The sequence below is a fragment of the Canis lupus genome, chromosome 18 (genome assembly GCF_011100685.1).
Source record: "Canis lupus familiaris isolate Mischka breed German Shepherd chromosome 18, alternate assembly UU_Cfam_GSD_1.0, whole genome shotgun sequence".
NCBI classification, from domain to species: domain Eukaryota; kingdom Metazoa; phylum Chordata; class Mammalia; order Carnivora; family Canidae; genus Canis; species Canis lupus.
In genome coordinates, this window is record NC_049239.1 from 26388369 (window position 1) to 26408036 (window position 19668).

Here is a 19668-nt window from a genome sequence, read left to right on the forward strand (position 1 = left end):
AAGAACCTGCATAACCTCATGATAACTCTAAGTGCAGTTTCCATGCAAGAGAATTCCTCTTCTCTTCAAGACCCAACTAGACCATCTCTTACTGCTACTCATAACAGGGTAAGATCACAGCATTCTTTGGGGGAACAAGTATAAAGTCTGATCCATAACGTAATAACTTATAAACAAAAATAATTGCAAAAGTTTGCTAATTTGTATTCGTGGATACCTAGGAAATCTGAATCTGTGTGAGAATGAGTTTAAGAATGTTAGACCAAGGAAAACATAATGTAATACTGGATTGGGGTATTTTTTAAAATATGAATCACTTACTCAAGATTTAGGACTTAATGGTTAGCTTATATAACTGGATGAGGCTCTAAGAGTTAACTTGGCTGGCTGACTGAAACTTGGGACTCCATGATGGCCCTACATTTAAGAAGTTTGAGAAGCCACAACTTCCCTGGCATAATGTAGAAGCAGCGATTCAAAGGCTTAAGAGAATAGGAATGCTAGAGTGGATTTATCATGTGCAACTTGCACAGACAACCCCTCCACCACTACACCCCCGAAGAGAGCCTAGTGGATCCTCTCTTCACCTAAGGTTCCAGCATCATAATTGGAGTGCCACTATGTGGGCAAGAGGCTATTAGTCTAGCCCTTTAACATCCTGTCAATCATAAAATTTACCACACTGCTACAAAATGAAAACCTCCCCATGTCCTCCCTTTGTTTCTTACCTGGCACTATTACAAGCTGCAATTATTTCTTTGTCTGATTGCTTTGTTTTGTTTTTTGCTTTTTTCAACTATTTTTTTCTGTCTCCTCCACTCGACTATAAGTTCCATGAAAGCAAGGACTGCCTCTATCATGTTCACCACTGTCTGCTGACTGCCTAGCAGAGGACCTTGTACACGGGCATGCAATAAAGATGTGTTAGACAAACTAACTCTGTCAACATTCAATTCGGGTCCCTCCTTCTCCTGAAATAGATATGTCCATGGAAACATTATCCTACCAAAGAGATGATTTACATCTGAGTTGAAAACCTGTGCAGGCATATATAATCTCCTCTTTCTATTTCTTCAACTTAGAACTGAGGACCTGGTCTGCTGATACCATTTTTGTCATTAAATTTACATGATGCCCAGGAAAACATAATAAAGGTCAATTCAGTGCGTGACCATCTGTCCCTTCATGAAAATGTTTGAACAGGATCCTGTCTTTATCCAGAACCACATCTCTGCCCAGAGTTACATGTCACCTCATATCACACATTAATAAATTCTCAAATATCATTAAAGTATACTTCTGACTTGTTGAACAATTTTTGTACAGGCTGGAGCATTTTCTAAAAGACTGCTAGGAGCTTCCACTTCTTTCGGGAACAACTAGATGCTGGATTTGTTCAGATCATAGCATTTCAAAATTCAACATTCCATTTAATCAAAGGTTCTATATTTCAACTATGAACTGTTACTTCCAGTAACTAGTAAATGCTTCCATTAACAGCCAATTTTACCCACTCACATGCACAAATAAAATATTTTTATGATTTTAGGAGTTAATTATACATTGAGCACAAGTAACTAAGAAAAAACAGAATTAAGGTCCAGGTAATAAGTTCAACTAACATCTAAGTTAACTGCCTCAGGCTCATTAATCTCATGGCTTAATTCAAATTTATACCTTAGCACAACTTCAAAATACTGTATGTCTTGGAGCTTCAAGTGTTGTGTTCACATAGTTCATACCTTGAAAGTAAAACCCCTTAAATGCCAAAGATGTAAAGATCTGTGCCCACTAACAGGATTTAAAAAAAAAAAACAACTTTTTTTTTTTTATAAAGATTTAGCATACTTAGTATTATAAAGATCTGTTTTTTACATAAAGATGAAGTGCATTTGAGTTGTATGTAATCTGTCCAGAAGGACCAGCTATGGTCTGGAAAGAAACAATAATAAAAATATATACATCACAATGATGTTTGAAAGATAAAAGAAGATAATATATATGAGAGAATAAATAAGTAATAAAACACCATATAAATGTTAATAGTAGGTAGTAATGTTAGTAATATAATACAGTATGTGGTACATCTTAAACTTACACAATGTTATACATCAATTATATCTTTAAAAAAGCTGGAAAAAAAACAGCAGAAATCCTCTCTCATCTGAAAGAATTGGAAGAGTTTGTTAGTTGCCCACTCATAGAAGTTAAAGTCGGAATCCTCGAAAACAATATATATACACTGTAACCATTTTATTTAATTTAACTCTTGCACAAATGTAATTCATTCACCAATCCTGTGTAGGACCCCAGGTCTTACACTTGACTTTAGATCTGTTGACTGGTATTCCAGACTTTCCTGCCTAACCCACGCCCATAACACATCATTTATGATTGCAGTTTCAGTTCTTTTAAAGGGCAGCAAAAATTTCAACACATATGGAACAATTAGAGAACAAATTTCTTTTTTTATCATTTTTTCTAATTATTTTACATTTGACTTATCACTATTTGACAGCCGATTTCTGAAAAGAACTCGCTTTACTCACTTTTTTTCAGAGCATTCAAATGAGTTTTTGTAGAAATAACTCCCCTTTCTCCACAAATACTGCATCAGTGTGCAGAAATATTAAATAATAAATGCACTCAGCATAAGTTTGGGAACAAACATAGCTGACTCTTATAGCAAATAATTTGATTTGTGGGGGTAAAAGCATAAAAGTATCAACTGAGAAGCCTACCAGCCGTAAACAGCACACTGGAAACAGCAGCCAGTATGTTCTACCAAGGAAATGGACAGCACTGCTTTATCCAACTGGTCGGTTAGTTAGACGTCAGTTAAGAATCTCTGTTATATGGTAACTCAGGTCTCGAGCATAGGTGACTAAGAAGAAAGCTCAAAAGATTCCCTCTTGTGTGTGTATAGATAGTCTTTTGTATTTTTCTTCAATTACATATACCTTTAGAGGCAATGATGTCACTGAAACTAGTAATGTACTATCTGTTGGATAATTGAATTTAAATTAAAAAAATAGTAATAAAATTGTTTTTTAAAAAATGATGTCAAAGAGTTAAAAATGCAAGATTACTGAAATAAAGCAACAGAAAAGGAATTCAGGTGTTTAAGTAGAATATGATAAAATAATCAGATAATCTGATTCCTAACAACAACTAAATAAGTCAGTAAAAAACATTTTAAGGAAATTTTAACAGTCCTATTATTAATTTGAAAAAAACCGATGATCCATTTTAAGACATCCCTTTAACAACATTAGAAAGTTTTCTGAACTCTAAATAAATGTCAGTGCTAAATACCTACTTGAAAACATTCAACTTAGATTAGCTGTTTTCCTTTTGTAAACATAAAAGGATAAGAGGGTGTGTGAAAAACTTACTTATTTCACTGGAAACTTGATTCAGTTTATCCTGTGATCTGCTGATAAGGACAACCTTCATTCCATGTTTCGCTAACTGAAACAATAAAAAACCACCAAAAAGTTGAATTACACCTGTATAATTCATTAAAAAACAAAAATCAGATATTTTCTTGTTTTAAGAAAACCGGGTAATATGATAAGCCCAACGAAAAAAGCCATAAGCCTAAGCGGTAATGAATGGGCAATCCAAAACGAAGACCTTACTAAAGGATCCCCCCAAAGGGTTATATTTCTAAATCAAGCTAGTATATAAATGTCAAAGGGCCTCAGAAGGAGTAAAACTTTTACTTTTCATTTGGTACCCATCTACACTTTAGTTTTTAAAATCATAAATACTAGGTGGCATAGTTGGTTAAGTATCTGACTCTTGGTTTCGGCTCAGGATGTGATCTCAGGGTCATGAGATGGAGCCCCAGGTGCAGAATCTGTTTGAAAGTCTCCTTCTCCCTCTGCCCTTCCTGCTCGTGTTCATACTCTCTCTCTCTAAAACAAATCATCTTTAAAAATACATAAATAAATAAAATCATAAGTATCTATTACTTCTATAATTTAAGTCAGCTTTAAAAAAAATTCTGTTTTGGACTGGATACATAAAGACTGAAAGACTGGCATCAAAGAAAGATTTTAAACAGATCCCCCATTGAGAATGAGAAATTCAGTGGATCTGCCAGGATTGTCATCACAACTGGGCAGTATCATAAGCTGTGGTGCCTTAGCAGAACTAGAAGGCAGGGAAGCTTGCCTTAAGAGTACTACCATCAGGACACCCAGGTGGCTCAGCGGTTGAGCGTCTGCCTTTGGCTCAGGGCCTGATCCTGGATTCTAGGGATCGAGTCTTGCATCGGGCTCCTTGCATGGAGCCAGCTTCTCCCTCTGCCTGTGTCGCTGCCTCTGTTTCTGTGTCTCTGATGAATAAACAAATACAATCTTAAAAAAAAAAAAAAAAAGAGTACTACCATTGCTCCTGCTTTGTACAGTGGTCCTCAAGCTATCATGGTCCCTCTCATTTCATGACATTACAGAGAACTTGAACCCTTTGCCTATGTCTGTTAATATCTTTTGGTCAATTATAGTCCTCCTTCTCAAAAAACGAAGCCATGGACTAGCCTGGAAATATAACTATCCCATAATAATACAGCCATCTTTCAAAAAATAGTTCCAAACAACTGACATTAAAACTAATGACTATCGGGCAGCCCCTGTGGCGCAGCGGTTTAGCGCCGCCTGCAGCCTGGGGTGTGATCTTGGAGGCCCAGGATCGAGTCCCACGTCAGGCTCCCTGAATGGAGCCTGCTTCTCCGTCTGCCTATGTCTCTGCTTCTCTCTCTCTCTGTGTCTCTATGAATAAATAAATAAAAATCTTTAAAAAAACAAAACAAAACAAAAAAACTAATGACTATCCATAATTACACAATATAAAATAAAACTACACTATATTTTCCTCAATTTCAACTTACTGGGATATAAAGTTTTATATTCCTTTTTGCACAAAAACTTATTTTAAAATTGTCTTTGTGTAAGCAAACATGGTGTTTCTGACTAGACATAAAACATATCTATTGTACTATATAACATTATATTTGTTTTTAACTTCAAAAATCAAAGCTACTATAAGAGATCATCCCACATTTGTTCTTTTATTGTTACACCAAAAAGAAAGGTCTTGAAAATTACCTACCTCTTCTGCATATGATTTGCCAATTCCATCAGTACTACCTGTGACAACTGAGAAAAGAAAAAAAAAATAGTTTAGATTAAGAACTATAATGAAGAACAAATTATAGTTAGGACCCACCAGTTACACATCAGAGGACCTGTATAATACTTTGATGTAAAAGATGAAGCAATACTACTGGTTCCAATTTAAGATGGAAGACCCACCACAGTGGCTAAAGTTTAAAAGACTGCAATACCAAGTGTTGACAAAGTTGTAGAGCAACTGAAATTTCATAATTTCATACATTGCTGGTGGGTGGCTCTTAAATTGATAGAATCATTTTGAAAAAAAAAACTGTCTGGCTTTATTTTTTTTTTTAATTTTTATTTATTTATGATAGTCACAGAGAGAGAGAGAGGCAGAGACATAGGCAGAGGGAGAAGCAGGCTCCATGCATCGGGAGCCCGACGTGGGATTTGATCCCGGGTCTCCAGGATCGCACCCTGGGCCAAAGGCAGGCGCCAAACCGCTGCGCCACCCAGAGATCCCTGGCTTTATATCCAGAACTAAATATATGCCTAGCTCATGACCTAGCAATTCCAAAGAGGTATGAATGCATCATGTCTACCAAAAGAATATCCATGGTAGCTTTATTTATGCATGATAAACATGCCCAAATATTGATCTATAAAAGAAGTAAACAGAGGTATATTCATATAATGCAATACTAAATAGCAATAAAAAAGAACTACGGATATATTCAAAACATGGACAAATCTCCCAGACTTTAGCTGAGCAAAAAAAAATAGAAACAGTGTGACAAAACTCCATGTATCCATGACCCAGCTTCCAAGACTAGCAACATGATTTTAACTACTCTTGCTTCAACTATATACCCCCCACTGCTTCTTCCCACCTCAAATCATTTAAGTAAATCACTAACATCATGACTTCATAAGAATTTCAGTATATGCTATTTAAAATAACCACAATACCATCATCACATTCTTAAACTGTAAATAATAAATCCTAATGAAATTTTCTATCAAATCAAACATCAATTATCTAATCAGTATGTAAATTTCCCCAAGTATTTCAGAAAACTCCTAATAATTTGATCAAATCAGGATTAAATAACCTCCATACCTAAAATTGGTTAATGTCTATTAAATCTCTTTTAATCTATAGGTTCTATCTATCCACCTACCTTTCTCAATCTCCAACTCTTTCTCCTCCCCTCCCTCTCCAGCCCCACCCCTAATTTCCCTACTATTTGTTGAAGATACTGGGTCCTGTTACTTTTCCAGCCTGGCATTTGCTGATTACATTTCCCTAATATCTTCTAACATGTTCTTCTGTCCCTTACTGGTTACCTATCAATTCTTGATCAAATTCAAGTTTGGTTTTTTTGGTAAGAATATTCATAAGTGATACTGCAGATTTATACAGCTGGAGACACGTGTCTGCTTATCTTTCTTTGTTGTTTTATCAGCAGCCATTGATTACCACTGGGATACAGAATTTCATTAGAGGTTTCAAAACAGTGATCTTTGGGTTCTTTAGGGGTTTGGGGTGGGGGGAGTGCACTTGCACTGGGGAGGAGGGGCAGAGGGAGAGAGAATCTTAAGCAGGCTCCATGCTCAGCTCAGAGCCCAACAAAGAGCTTGATCTCTTGATCCTGCGATCATGACCTGAGCAAAACCAAGAGCCAGACGCTCAGTGGACAGAGCCATGCAGGCACCACCCTCTTCTGTTTGAATCCTTGATCTAAATCCTGTGCTCACACTGTTATCTCCTGATTGATCAATTTTTATATTACTTATTATAGTTGGTTGAGAACACCCACTCCCCTTTATCTTCCATCTCCTTCCAATGAAATTATAGCACAAGGGCTCTGTCAATAATCAGTGTGTACATCAGTATAATAATGCAACTTAATTCTGATACTAACCGCAGGACATGGGCCCCAGCAAAACTGTCCACACTTCGAGCATCAGCTGCAAGTTCAGAGGTCCCCACAGGCATCCACCCTAACTGACTGCAAAATTCAGGGTTCTCACAACTCCTCAGCTTCAGCAAAACTCACTAAATAATTCACAGGACTCAGGACAATGTAACAATTTGTGGTTACAGTTTTTTTAATAAAGGATACAAATCAGGATCAACCAAATGAATACCACAATGGGGCAAGGTCTAGGAGGGTTCTGAATGCAGAGCTTCTGTGCCCTCTCTGAATCAGAGCACTTCACCCTCACAACACATCAGAACTAAGAAGCTACATCAAGCTTTAAAGTCCAGAGTTTTGGGATCCCTGGGTGGCGCAGCGGTTTGGCGCCTGCCTTTGGCCCAGGGCGCAATCCTGGAGACCCGGGATTGAGTCCCACGTTGGGCTCCCGGTGCATGGAGCCTGCTTCTCCCTCTGCCTGTGTCTCTGCCTCTCTCTCTCTCTCTGTATGACTATCATAAATTAAAAAATAATAATAATAATAAAAAAATAAAGTCCAGAGTTTTTATTGGGCATCATTACAAAGGCATAGTTGACTACATACTGACATCTCACAGAACTCATCCTCCAAACCCTCTTCACTCCCAGAGGCTGGAAGTTTGAACTGGTATCATATGGCTCAGACTTCCAATCTTCTAGTCATATGGCTGGTCTTTCTGGCATGACTAGCCCCCATCTTGAAGCTATCTAGGTTTCAACCATGAGTCCTCTCATTGGCATAAAGGATCAGGGCCCACCCTGAGTAATAAAGACAATCCTATCACTCAGGAAATTCCAAGGATTTAGATGCTCCCCACCAGAAACGAGGATTAAGGCCAGTCAGATTCTTTATTACACAACAATTACTGTGGCTAGATAAATATATTATTCACTACTGAACCAAATAATATTGTACAACTACATTTCCTCTCTTGGCCAACATTTTTCTTTTCCTATAGTTTAAACTGCCTTTTTTCTTCCATTTGCATAGTTTTCTTTTTAAATCTTCCTCGTTCCCTAACAGCCTCTCAATACAATTTTCCACATAATCAATCCCATGAATGTGTTCCATTCCTTTTTTTCCCCCAGATTACTTTCCCAGAGCCTTCCAGCTGTTCCTCCCTGGAATGGCTACTCTACTGCACTGTTGTTGCTCTAGAATTCCCCTGGCTTCCCTCTCCTGTGCTGAAGCTCTTATTTCTAGATCTTGTTCTAGTCCCTTATTAGGGAGCATATCCACCGGTAACTTCCCATGGAAAGATGCATGAAGACATATTTTTGTGAATAGTTTTTTAAATAAACTTTTATATAAGTAATCTTTTTCTTTTTTAAACTTTTTAAATAAACTCTTATTCTAAAACTATTTTAGAGTAGTTTTTTAGACTTCCCAAAAAATGTAAAGATAATACAAGGTGATCTCTATATTCCAAGTCAGTTTCTCCTATTCCTCACATTTTACATTCGTCATAATTCATGAAAGAATATTGATACATTATAGTAGTCCCCTCTTTTCCATAGGGATGCATTCCAAGACCCTCAGTGATGCCTGAAACTATGCACAGTACCACACCCTGCATATACTACGGGTTTTCATAGGCATACATACCGATGATAAAGTTCTATTTATAAGTTAGGCATAGCAAGAAATTAATAACATTAATAACAAAATAGAACAATTCTAATGTACTATAATAAAAGTTATATGAATGTGGTCACTCTCTCACAAAACTTTGTTGTCCTACACTTGGCCTTCTTGTGATGATGTGAGACAAAATGTCCATGTGATGAGATGAATGGAGGTGAAAGATGTAAGGCATTATGATGTAGTCTTAGACTACTATTCCTTCTGACAAGATGCCAGAATGAAGATCATCTGCTTCTGGACCACAGTTGATTGCAGGTAACTGAAACTGTGAAGAGCAAAATCTCAGATAAGAGGGGGACTACTGTGTTATCAACAAAAGCCCGTATCTTTTTCAGATTTTCTGTTACTGAATGCCCCTCTGGTCTATGATGGCATCCAGAATGTCCCATTAAATTTATGTGACAGATTAAGAGAAACTTTTTTGACAATTTAAGAGAAAACTTTTTTTGTGTGTATATCTTTTTTTTAAGTCTATATTCTAATCTCATACATGATAGTTAAACTGGGTATAAAATTCTAAGCAGGAAATCATTTTTAACAACAACAACAACAACAAAATTGAAGAAAACTCTCCATTGTCTTTCAGCCCCAATACTGTTCCTGAGTTCAGACCACTGATAAGTGACCTGCTTTTTTGTCCCTGGAGACTTTCAGGATTATCATTTCTTCCTTACTACTCTATCATGATAATATACCCTTCAGTGGGTGTTTTTCCATTGATTGGTTCTAGGCACTGATGAGCCTTAAAATCCATGATCTTCAATTCTAGCAGTTTTTTTGTTTTTTTTTTTTTTAATTTATGATAGTCACACAGAGAGAGAGAGAGGCAGAGACACAGGCAGAGGGAGAAGCAGGCTCCATGCACCGGGAGCCCGATATGGGATTCGATCCCGGGTCTCCAGGATTGCGCCCTGGGCCAAAGGCAGGCGCCAAACCGCTGCGCCACCCAGGGATCCCTCTAGCAGTTTTCTTATATTGATTCTTTGGTAATTTCTTTCCCACACTTTTCTCTTTCTGGAATTCTTATTAATCAGAATTTAGATATAACCATTTCTCTAATAATCATACTTTTCATTTTCTACTTTCCTGGAAATTTCTTCAACTTTATCTTCCAAACTTTCTATTGACTTTTAAATTTTAGATTGTCAAGTTTTTAATTTTGAAGAGCTCTCCTTTCTTATGATTGCTCTTGCCATCTTTTTTTTATAAGAGAATCTTTTTTTTTTTTAAGATTTTATTTATTAGAAACAGAGAGAGAAAGAGAGAGAGGCAGAGACACAGGCAGAGGGAGGACCAGACTCCACACAGGGAGCCCGATGTGGGACTCGATCCCAGGTCTCCAGGATCATGCCCTGGGTGGAAGGTGGTGCTAAACCGCTGAGCCACCTGGGCTGCCCCAACCATCTTCTTTTTTTTAAAAGGAGCGTCTTGTTCTTTAATTGAGACCTATTATCTTCTCTTATCTCTGAGGATATTAATTAGATTTTATTTATATACAGTTGACACTTGAACAACAAAAGACTTGAAGTACACTAGGTCCACTTATCCACAGATTTTATAAGTACAATACAGTACTATAAATGTATTTTCTTTTCCTTATGATTTTTTTAAGATTTTATTTATTTATTCATGAGAGACAGAGAGAGAGAGAGAGAGAGAGAGAGAGACTGAGAGAGAGAGAGAGGCAGAGACACAGGCAGAGGGAGGAGCAGGCTACATGCAGGGAGCCTGACGTGGGACTCCATCCCAGGTCTCCAAGATCACACCCTGGACTGAAGGCAACACTAAACCGCTGAGCCACTGGGGCTGCCCTCCTTATGATTTTCTTAATAAACTTTTTATTCTCTCAAGCTGAGTGTAAGAATACAGTCAGCTAACATGAAATATAAAATATGTTAATCAACTGTTATCAGTAGGACTTCCAGTCAACAGTAGGCTATTCGTAGTTAAGCTTTTGGGGATCAGAAGTTACATGCAGGTTTTCAACTGCACAGGACCCCGAATGCCCACATTGTTCATGGGTCAATAGTATTTATATTTTCTTTTTATAGTCTGTTTCCTCCACATTCCTTTTGACTGATTTGCTCTGTCTCATCTTGGACCATTAATATGCAACTAATATGCATACAGGGGGTGATTACACTGTGAGCCTTGCGCTAGGGTAATCAGTGAGCAAACGAGCTTTTTTATTAGGGATTCCACAAAAGTCTGTATCTTTTCTGAGACTCTTTGGTATCTAAGACGCATTTCCCAGTTTCAATCTTCTGGCTGCGGGGTAGTTGAGTAGCTATTAGTTCGCAGACTTTTTACTCAACTCCTGTTCTCAGTCAGGTATCTGACTTCTGCCTTCTCCTGTGCCCAGTTTCTCCGAGTCTCAAGCACATCTGGTTCAGTGGCCTTTCCTACCCGTCTTTTGAAGTACCTGATATTCCCAGTTGGGCTTTTCTGTGACCCAAAAGCAAATCTGTGTGCTTCCTAATGGTGGACTATCTGTGAGCACTCTGGCATCCACTCTGTGAAGTCAGTTACCACTCTTCTACCTAACATTTGCTGTTACTGGGGAATGAGGGATTTCAGAAGTTCCCTAGTCTTATCAAAATGGAGCTTTCTGTTTCCCATTCTCCCGATTTTTAGAAAGGATTTTCAAGAAATAAAAAGCTAGGAATATAGTTATTGGGTCAGTTCTTAGAAACTATTATGAGCACAACTTTGAAGACTACAATGATGTATAAGGTCCATTCTGGATATCAGCTGTTCTATAAATCACCCATTCCATGGTTAGGACTTTAAATATTAAGCAGAAACAATATGACTTTAAACAGTATAAATATTAAAAATTTGCCTGATCTTTTTAGAGAGATAAAAATATCATTTTTCTATGGGCGCCTGGGTGGCTCAGTGAGTTGAGTGTCCAGCTCTTGATTCTGGCTCAGGTCACAATCCCAGGGTCGTAGATCAAGCGCCATGCAGGGTTCTACACGCAGAGGGGAGTCGGCTTCTCTCTCTCCCCCTCTGCACCTCCCCCTGCTTGCACATGGTCTCAGGAATTCTCTAAAATGAGTAAGTTTTTCAAAAAATATGTCATTTTTCTATATCCTAATAATTCTCAAAATCAAATCCAGCACTACATAGTTATATATGAGCCAAATATTACATCACAAGTACATTTTTTTGTAAGGAAATAGGAAAGTATAAAAATTTTTATGGGCACAAAGAAATAAAAAATAAAATTGGAAACTCAAAGGCTCCCTTAGTCATCTCTGCAAGCACCTCTGTAGTCCTACAATAATCAGTCACCTACACAATGGCCAGGCAATGGGGGATCAACTATCTCTCCTCCATCAAAGGAAATGACAAAATTCTTTAGTTCTCTATGCAATACAGTAGGTAAGTGTTCACAATAACACTTGGTCATGTACAAACATGACCAAGTCATCTGTCAAACTTCAGTTGACCATAAGTTTCACTTGATGCAAAAAAAAAAAATAATAACTTTATTTAAGACACAATGAAGACAAGCATTGTCCTGCTCCTTTTGCTTTTAAAGATCCATTCTCTGCTTTAAAGCTACATATCTTGCAAGTGGTAGCATAGATAGCAGCTGGTAGCTGGATAGAAAAATCTCCTAATCAAGTTCATTAATTTTTTATTTTTATAAAATAATAGTGTGGTTCTATGAAGATGATACCATTTTGTCTGGGGAATCAACTCATCATTATTAATTTTAGGAAGCTAATCAAAGCATACCATATCTTAAATCAAAAGTCTTTTATGTTGCTTCTGGGGCACTGGGAAAAGACATGAAATAGATTACTATTTTTTATCCTTCTTGCTGTTGGTATTTTTTACCCATGTGCCTGTCCTGTCTTTCTAACAAAGAAGTCCTTTCCTACCACAAATAGAAAGATGGTATAAACTGAGCCATCTAGTCCAGTTTCCCAAAAATCAACATAGCACTGCTTAAACCCTGGCTTCCCAAGGTACTTAACATTTTCTTAAAATAGAGTTCTTAAAAATAAAATTTAATGGAAAATTTACTTGAGCACTATTTACTGAATTATTATTGTAAAAGACCACCAGTTTTAATTAATGTAAATAGAATATTAGTGTAAAATATGTATGTATGTATGTGCCTATTAAAATTTTTAACAATTCATCAGTGCAATACCTAAGATCATCTTTTGTTCTGTCTTTTGGGAAACATTTGATCTAACCCTGAAATACCTACCTTGCAATGAAAACCGATGAAGCAAAGACCAGCTCCCATATCATTCATATTAGAAGTATTGCTTGTTTTTTTGTTGGGTTTCTTAAAATGAAAAATCAAGCACTCAACCACAATGAAGTAAGGTGCAAAGTACAGAAACACCCCCAGGAACTCCTCCTTCACATGTTACATCACATCTGGGACAGAGCCCAGTTGGCAGCCGTCTTCCCTTCCTTTTTTCCAGCAACTGTGGCCTGGAATATAGACTGTTTCCCAAACTCCTTAGCAACCAGGTATGGCTGTATGATTAGATTCTGGAAATAAGAGGCGAGCAGTAATATGAGGGGCCTTGAATGGCTGCTCACAGGAAGCTGACTCAGCAGGGAGAAACCCCTTTGTGACCCCTCATCTAGCCAATTCCAAAGTGATGGCAGTAAGTCTGGCAGTCTTAAACTACGAGTAACCTTGAGGGTAGATGCCATGAGCTAAGATGAAGGAAGTTTCCTAAGGACTTCATGAAATTACCATGCCATGTTTTTTTAACAATCATTTCCTTTTTCATTACTTACCACAGAGTATCAAACATACAGAAATTCTAGTCTTCTTTAAACTGGGTGAAAAATAAACTTCTACCTTGTTAAAGTCATGATTATAGGCTCAGAAAAGCAAGAGTAAGCTGTCAATAAAGTCAATTATTAAAACAAAACATTTACTACTCACATGATTACAAGGATATTTGCTCAAGGTACCTCATTCATATCAAACAGTGAATTATCATAATAGCTATCATCCCGACCTAAGTAATCATCCGAACACATACAGACTTGTCCAATGAACTTTTCAGCCTTTCCTCCCTTATTTCATGCTCACAAAGTTAAGAACTATCTTTCTCAAATACCATTTTTATGATCTCATTCTTCTGTCAAGAAGTGACTGTGTTTCCCTATTACCAATTATATAAAACCTGAAACACAAATCCATTCACTTCTGGTTGCCACCACCCGGGGCTACCATCATTCATCTCCCACAGTAACTATTCCAACAGCCTACTAAATCATCACTTCCATTCCTTCAACTCCCCAACTCACTGTAGCCAAAGTGATCCCTCCAAAGGGCAACTCTGATATCACTGCCCTGTCTAAAACCAGTCAATGGCTTCCTACTGCCCCTGTTTTCCACGAGGTCTTCCATGAGCTTATCTTATACCCATCATTTTCCTCCTACCACTCACTTCCCTGGTCATGCTGAAGTTTCTCCAGTTCCTCCCGGGTAACAAGCTCTCTCTTTACAAATGTTTTGCTCTAGTCCCAATTCCACTCCAACCAGTGTATCCATCTCATCCTTGAAGTCTTCACCTGAACACCCCCTCTCCCATTAAGCCTTCCTTGAGCTCCAGACTAACAGAATCTCCTAGCTCTTTGCCCCCACAGTATTCCATACCTCCCCTCCCCTAGTGACATTCACCACAAAGGTTTATCTAAGGGTCTGTCTGGATCATGAAAGCTAACTGCTAACAGAGTGCCTGGCAAAAAAGTAGATGATTAATGAGGTTTTGCTGGATGAATGAATGAAAAAAGATTATGAATGGAAAACTAGCCTCATAGGATACTATCCACTGTTTTATCAACTCCTTTTTTTTTTTTTTAAGTAGTAATGTCCAAACACCTGCTATACACAATCCCATATATCCCTTGGCCCCTCTCAACATCAAGAACCAGCAACCTAAAATGAAATTTAAGAAATTTAACAAAGAGAAGTTTAACTTTACTTATGATGAATTTGTAGAGACACATTTTCTATAGATGAACCTGAGGCTGTCTTTGAAAAGAAATTATTTTCAATGTTAGAGAGAACTACTTCATTCATAATGTGCTATGGTGGATATGAAGTGAACAAATCCAAAGCAGGATTAAGGGGAGGGGGGCATGAACCATTTTGGTTTAGTAAAGCATGTCAGATTACCAAAGTAGTGACAGTTCATTGTTCTTGTCATTGGGATTTGCTTCTTCCATTAACACTGAGTGTTCTCAGATTCCATTTTGCTATGGATTAAGTGAGTAAATAAAGGTAATCTTCAACAATACATAGGAAAAAAGCTACAGGTACCACCCCTAACCCTATTGGTTGTGAGAGCAGGTATGATAGCCAGGGGCAGAACTGAGGTAGAGGAAGTAAAGGGAGGGGAAAAAAGGGAGGTTTAAAAAAAAAAAAAAAAAGGCCTCTATCTTCCTATATAAATATAACAGCAGAACCCAAATTTGCAAGCCTTTGTGAGGATGGAAACTGACAACTAGAAAGAATATCCCAACTTGGCATCCAGAAGTGTCTAGCTTGTTATGGATTATATAAAATACTGGCAACTGACCAGGGCTCAGCTTCCAGATTTTATACAGTCAACAAAAATACTTTAGTTTGTGTAGGTTAAAAATATTCTACTCTTTTTGTCCTCAACTTGCTAAGAACAGATATTTTTAGTAAGTACCCAATCAACCTTATCAAAATCAAACATCAGAAATAGACTAGAGGAACACTGGAAGCAAATATGCTATTTTTAGCTCTTCTGACTATTCCCTGCCACTACCCACCAAATTCTGACTGCAGAGCCCATGCATAAGAGCTTAGTTATTCTAGGCAGGTTCCTTCTCCTGACCCTTTTTTTCTCCCTCCCTGAACACCTGAATGCAGAAAACACTCGATTGATTAAAGATTAATACTGCCGCAAACCATGACAGCTGCCTTTCCTCTGAATGCTTTTGGGGGATGGGGACAATAGAAAATGACAGAACTTGCATCAGTATTCCTCCTGGGGATCTATTACATGAAAAAAAATTGCTATTTCAATTCCCTTTTGTTGCTAAAAATAGCAGTCTCAATTGATTCAAGCAAACAGGGAAGAGGCTTAGCGGTGCTGAATTTAGAAACCACTGAAGTCCCAAAGAGCAAATGCTAACGTAGTCTAACACATGCCAGCTCATATTTAACAAAGAACAAAGAGAAGCATGCAGGCTGCAAGTTAATAAAACAGCAGCAACTTCCTGCATTTTTATTCAAGAGAGGCAGCGGAAGGGATGCAAAGTAAGACAACTGTGACTTATTCTCCTAATCATGTTTTGATAAAAAATAATTTTACAGGAAAAATAATCAGAGTATGCATAAACACAGGTAGTGTGGGCATTTCCCACAACCCCATGGTTTGGGAAAGTACACATCTTTTTTCAAGCATGGTACATTTACTAGAGAAAGAAAATGCCCAGCTTACACATGTGCCATTGCAGGAGAGGCCCCCTTACCCACGCCCTGTGCCCACCAGGCTCCCTCCTGAGCGGCCCTCTCTTCCTCTTCTCCTGACCCAACCAGATACTGCAGACAGTTATGGCTTATCACTTAAAAAACTAACAATCGGACAAAATAAACAAAGCACCTAGGTTTAGGATGGCAAAAAAGCAGAAACTGAAAAGCACTTAAGACCGCTAATCCCGTGGGCCGACTTCCTGGCAAGGCCTTGGATCTCCTGCTAGCACCACAACCCAGGAATCTCTTCTGCCTGATTTCTTCACTTTGCTCGGTTAACTGAAAACCTTTCCAGCTAATGATTCATTTCAGTTAATGCCACATCCTCTGGAGAAATGCAAAGCCTTGTACAAGAATTAAAAGGCTATCAATCCTTGTGTCCCTGTGACTTAGTGGATTCAGACTGCTTTGTGGGGATATCCAAAATGGGGGGACAACGGGGAAAAGGCATCACGAGTGTTGGAATTCTGACCAGGAGCTAAGGAATTACTACTCTGGATCACAAGCCTAAGAAGACACCACAGCGTGTAGGGGCCAAGGGCAGGCTGCCCCCAAAATGTGCCACTTTGGCATATTGATTATTTTAAATAAAAGTTATGGAAGAAACAGCTGCTGCAAGGACATTCAGACCCTCCTGTGTCCCTTTGAAAGCGGGAAATAAATCTGCCATATGAAAGGTACCCTGTGCTAAGAAATAAAAAGACATCCTTATCACCAGAGACAGGAACTTTACAGCCAAGAAAGCTGTAGAAACAAACCTGTTATTTTTTACTATCTTAGCCCAAAATCTGCTTACAATTCCTTACTAGTTAAAGCTCTCAAACATCTGTTTTCTTTATCCCATCAATTCTTCAAAATGTATTGTCTCTTTGCCCAAAAAGTATGAAAACTGCCGGCCTTGGTCATTTCTTTGGGTCTCAATTTCAATATTGGGCTTCCATGCACACGTGATAAAATGTCTGGGTTTTTTTCTGCTGTTAACCTGTCTCATGCAAAGTTAATTACTAGCTCAGCCAGAAGGCCTTGAAGGGTAGAACAATTTTTCCCTCCCTACAGTGGAAGGGCTTTAGGCTTTTGCTATTTTGGTACAAAAATCAGTGTGTGAAGTGGTTAAGAACATGGGTGGAAAAATCAGACCAGAAAGGTTCAAGTCCAGGTTCCAATCTCAACTCTGCCACCTGTCGGAGGCTGGTTAGCCTCTAGCGTCTCAATTTCTTTATTTGCAAAGTGAAGTCAATACTAATAATGTCAATAATAGTATTCATCATTCAGGATTGTTTGAGAATTAAATAGGACAACATATAAAATACCATGTACTAAAGTACATGACTTGACAGTAAATTCCCAATAAATGTTAGCAATAGACAAAGAACACTAGAAAGTAAAAGGGGTATAGAAAGAAAAAAGAGCTACTAAGGTTAGATATGACACCAAAAGTACAAACAACAAAAGAAAAACAGCCAAGTTGGACTTTATTAAAACTAAAACTTCTTGGGAGCGCCTGGCTGGCTCAGTCAGTGGAGCGTATGACTCTTGATCTCAGTGTCATGAGTTCAAGCCCCATGTTGGGGGTAGAGATTACCTGAAAATAAAATCTTTAAAAACAAAAAAGCAGAAAACCTAAAACTTCTTGAACATCAAAGGCCCATATCAAGAGGGTGAAAAGACAAACCAAACAATGGGAGAAAATATTTGTAAACCATAGTTTTAATAAGGGTCCAGATTCAGAATATATAAAGAACTCCTGACAACTCAACAATAAAAAGACAACTCACTATTAAAATGAACAAATTCCAGAGATATTCATCCAGAGAAGGTATACAAATGGCCAACAAGCATCAGTAGGGAAATGCACAGCCACAATGACAATCTAGTTTGGCCACAATTTTTTAAAAAAGAAAATGGAAAAAAAAAAGAAAATGGAAAATAACAGGTGTTGGTGAAGATGTGGAGAAATTGGAGCCCTAGTACACTGCTGGTAGGAATGTAAAATGGTGCAGTTGCCCAGGGAAACAGTTCAGTGTTCTTTAAAAGGATAAACATAGAATTACGATGTGACCCATTAATTCCACTCCTAGGTATTACTCAAAAGAACTGAAAATAAATATTCAAAGAGAAATTTGTCTATGAATGTTTGCAGTCACACTATTCAAAACAACCAAAGGTGGAAATGACCAAATGTCCATCAACTGAAGAATGGATAAACAAAATGCAGTCTAACCATATAGTGGAGTATTATTAAGCCATGAAAAGGAATGAAGTACAGACATATGTTAAAATATGGATGAACCATATGGATGAACGTTATGCTAACTGACGGATGCTGGATACAAGGATCAGAAGCTGTATAATTCCATTTATTCGAAACATCCAGAATAGGTAAATCATAGAGAAAGAAAGATTAGTGGTTGCCAGGAGCTGGGGAAAGAGGGATGGGGAGTGACTGCTTAATAGGATATGTTGTTTCCTTTTTGGTGTCACAAGAATGTCCCGAACTAGACTGAAGTGATGGCTGCATAACACTGTGAAGCTACTACGCTTCACTGTATTGTACTTTAAAATGGTTTATGGTTCGTTTATGTAATGAGAATTTTACCTCAATTAAAAAAAAAAAATCTCCTTCAAAAAAGTTAATAAAGATTAGCTTTTTACCAAGGGCTAGACCAGAAAAGGAATAGAAATTCCTATTTCTCTTGCTGCATCATCCACTGAATTTTGCTGCATTGTCCCCTGAATTTAGGAAGCAAAAATCCAATCAATACATCATTCAATTTATACAACAGAATACACAGGAACCTAAGTTTGGACAGAGAACAGCCCCTTTCCATGTATCTAATACTGAGTGCCTAATATGTGTCAAACACAGTAGCAAGCACTTTAGAGACATTACCTGTTTTAATTGTCCCCACACGCTATTAGGCACAATCAGTACCTGCCCCAGGACTAAATGATGGTTACAGAAAATAAAAGATTACAGCATCTAGTTGACAGATAAAGAAAGCATCTCAAGCCAATCATCACATCACCTGAGTCTACCTGCCAGAACATGAATCCACTACACAACAGAACATGACTTACGAACTTGGAACAACCTGCAGTACTCACGTTAGCAATCATGCATGCTGCATACACTCCAAGGGGTCCCTTCCTCATTAATCTGATAATGTAAAATCCAACTTTATTTTTCACTATTCCTTAACCAGCCTCTCAGCCCAAGCCAGTCTGTCTGATGGTTCTCAAATATAACACACTAGGGACTCGGCTCCATGTTGTGCCCAAGTCAACCCTCATATTCAGGGTGACATTTCTCTTCACTCCCCACTGCCATCAGCCACCTTTCAATCACCTGAACTTCTAAACTTTACAAATCACAACTATCACTAGGTCTACCTATGTGGCCTTCAGGATACCAAAGCCCTGACTACTCTCCTATTAGTGGAATGTATA

At 38.0% G+C, this 19668-nt stretch overlaps 1 protein-coding gene across 2 annotated transcripts in view; it reads right to left on the reverse strand.

Annotated features, from left to right (window-relative positions):
• Positions 1 to 19668, reverse strand: part of HSD17B12 (hydroxysteroid 17-beta dehydrogenase 12) — a 154279-nt gene that overhangs the window by 91605 nt on the left and 43006 nt on the right. The window contains exons 2-3 of one of the 2 annotated variants that reach the window (XM_038562981.1): positions 5116 to 5162; positions 3396 to 3471 (exon numbers count right to left, since the gene is read on the reverse strand). The exons of the other annotated variant lie outside the window; for it this stretch is intronic. Of the exons in view, the coding sequence (XP_038418909.1) occupies positions 3396 to 3471; positions 5116 to 5162 (123 nt within the window). The remainder of the gene's footprint in view (positions 1 to 3395; positions 3472 to 5115; positions 5163 to 19668) is intronic. 2 annotated transcript variants of the gene reach the window in all.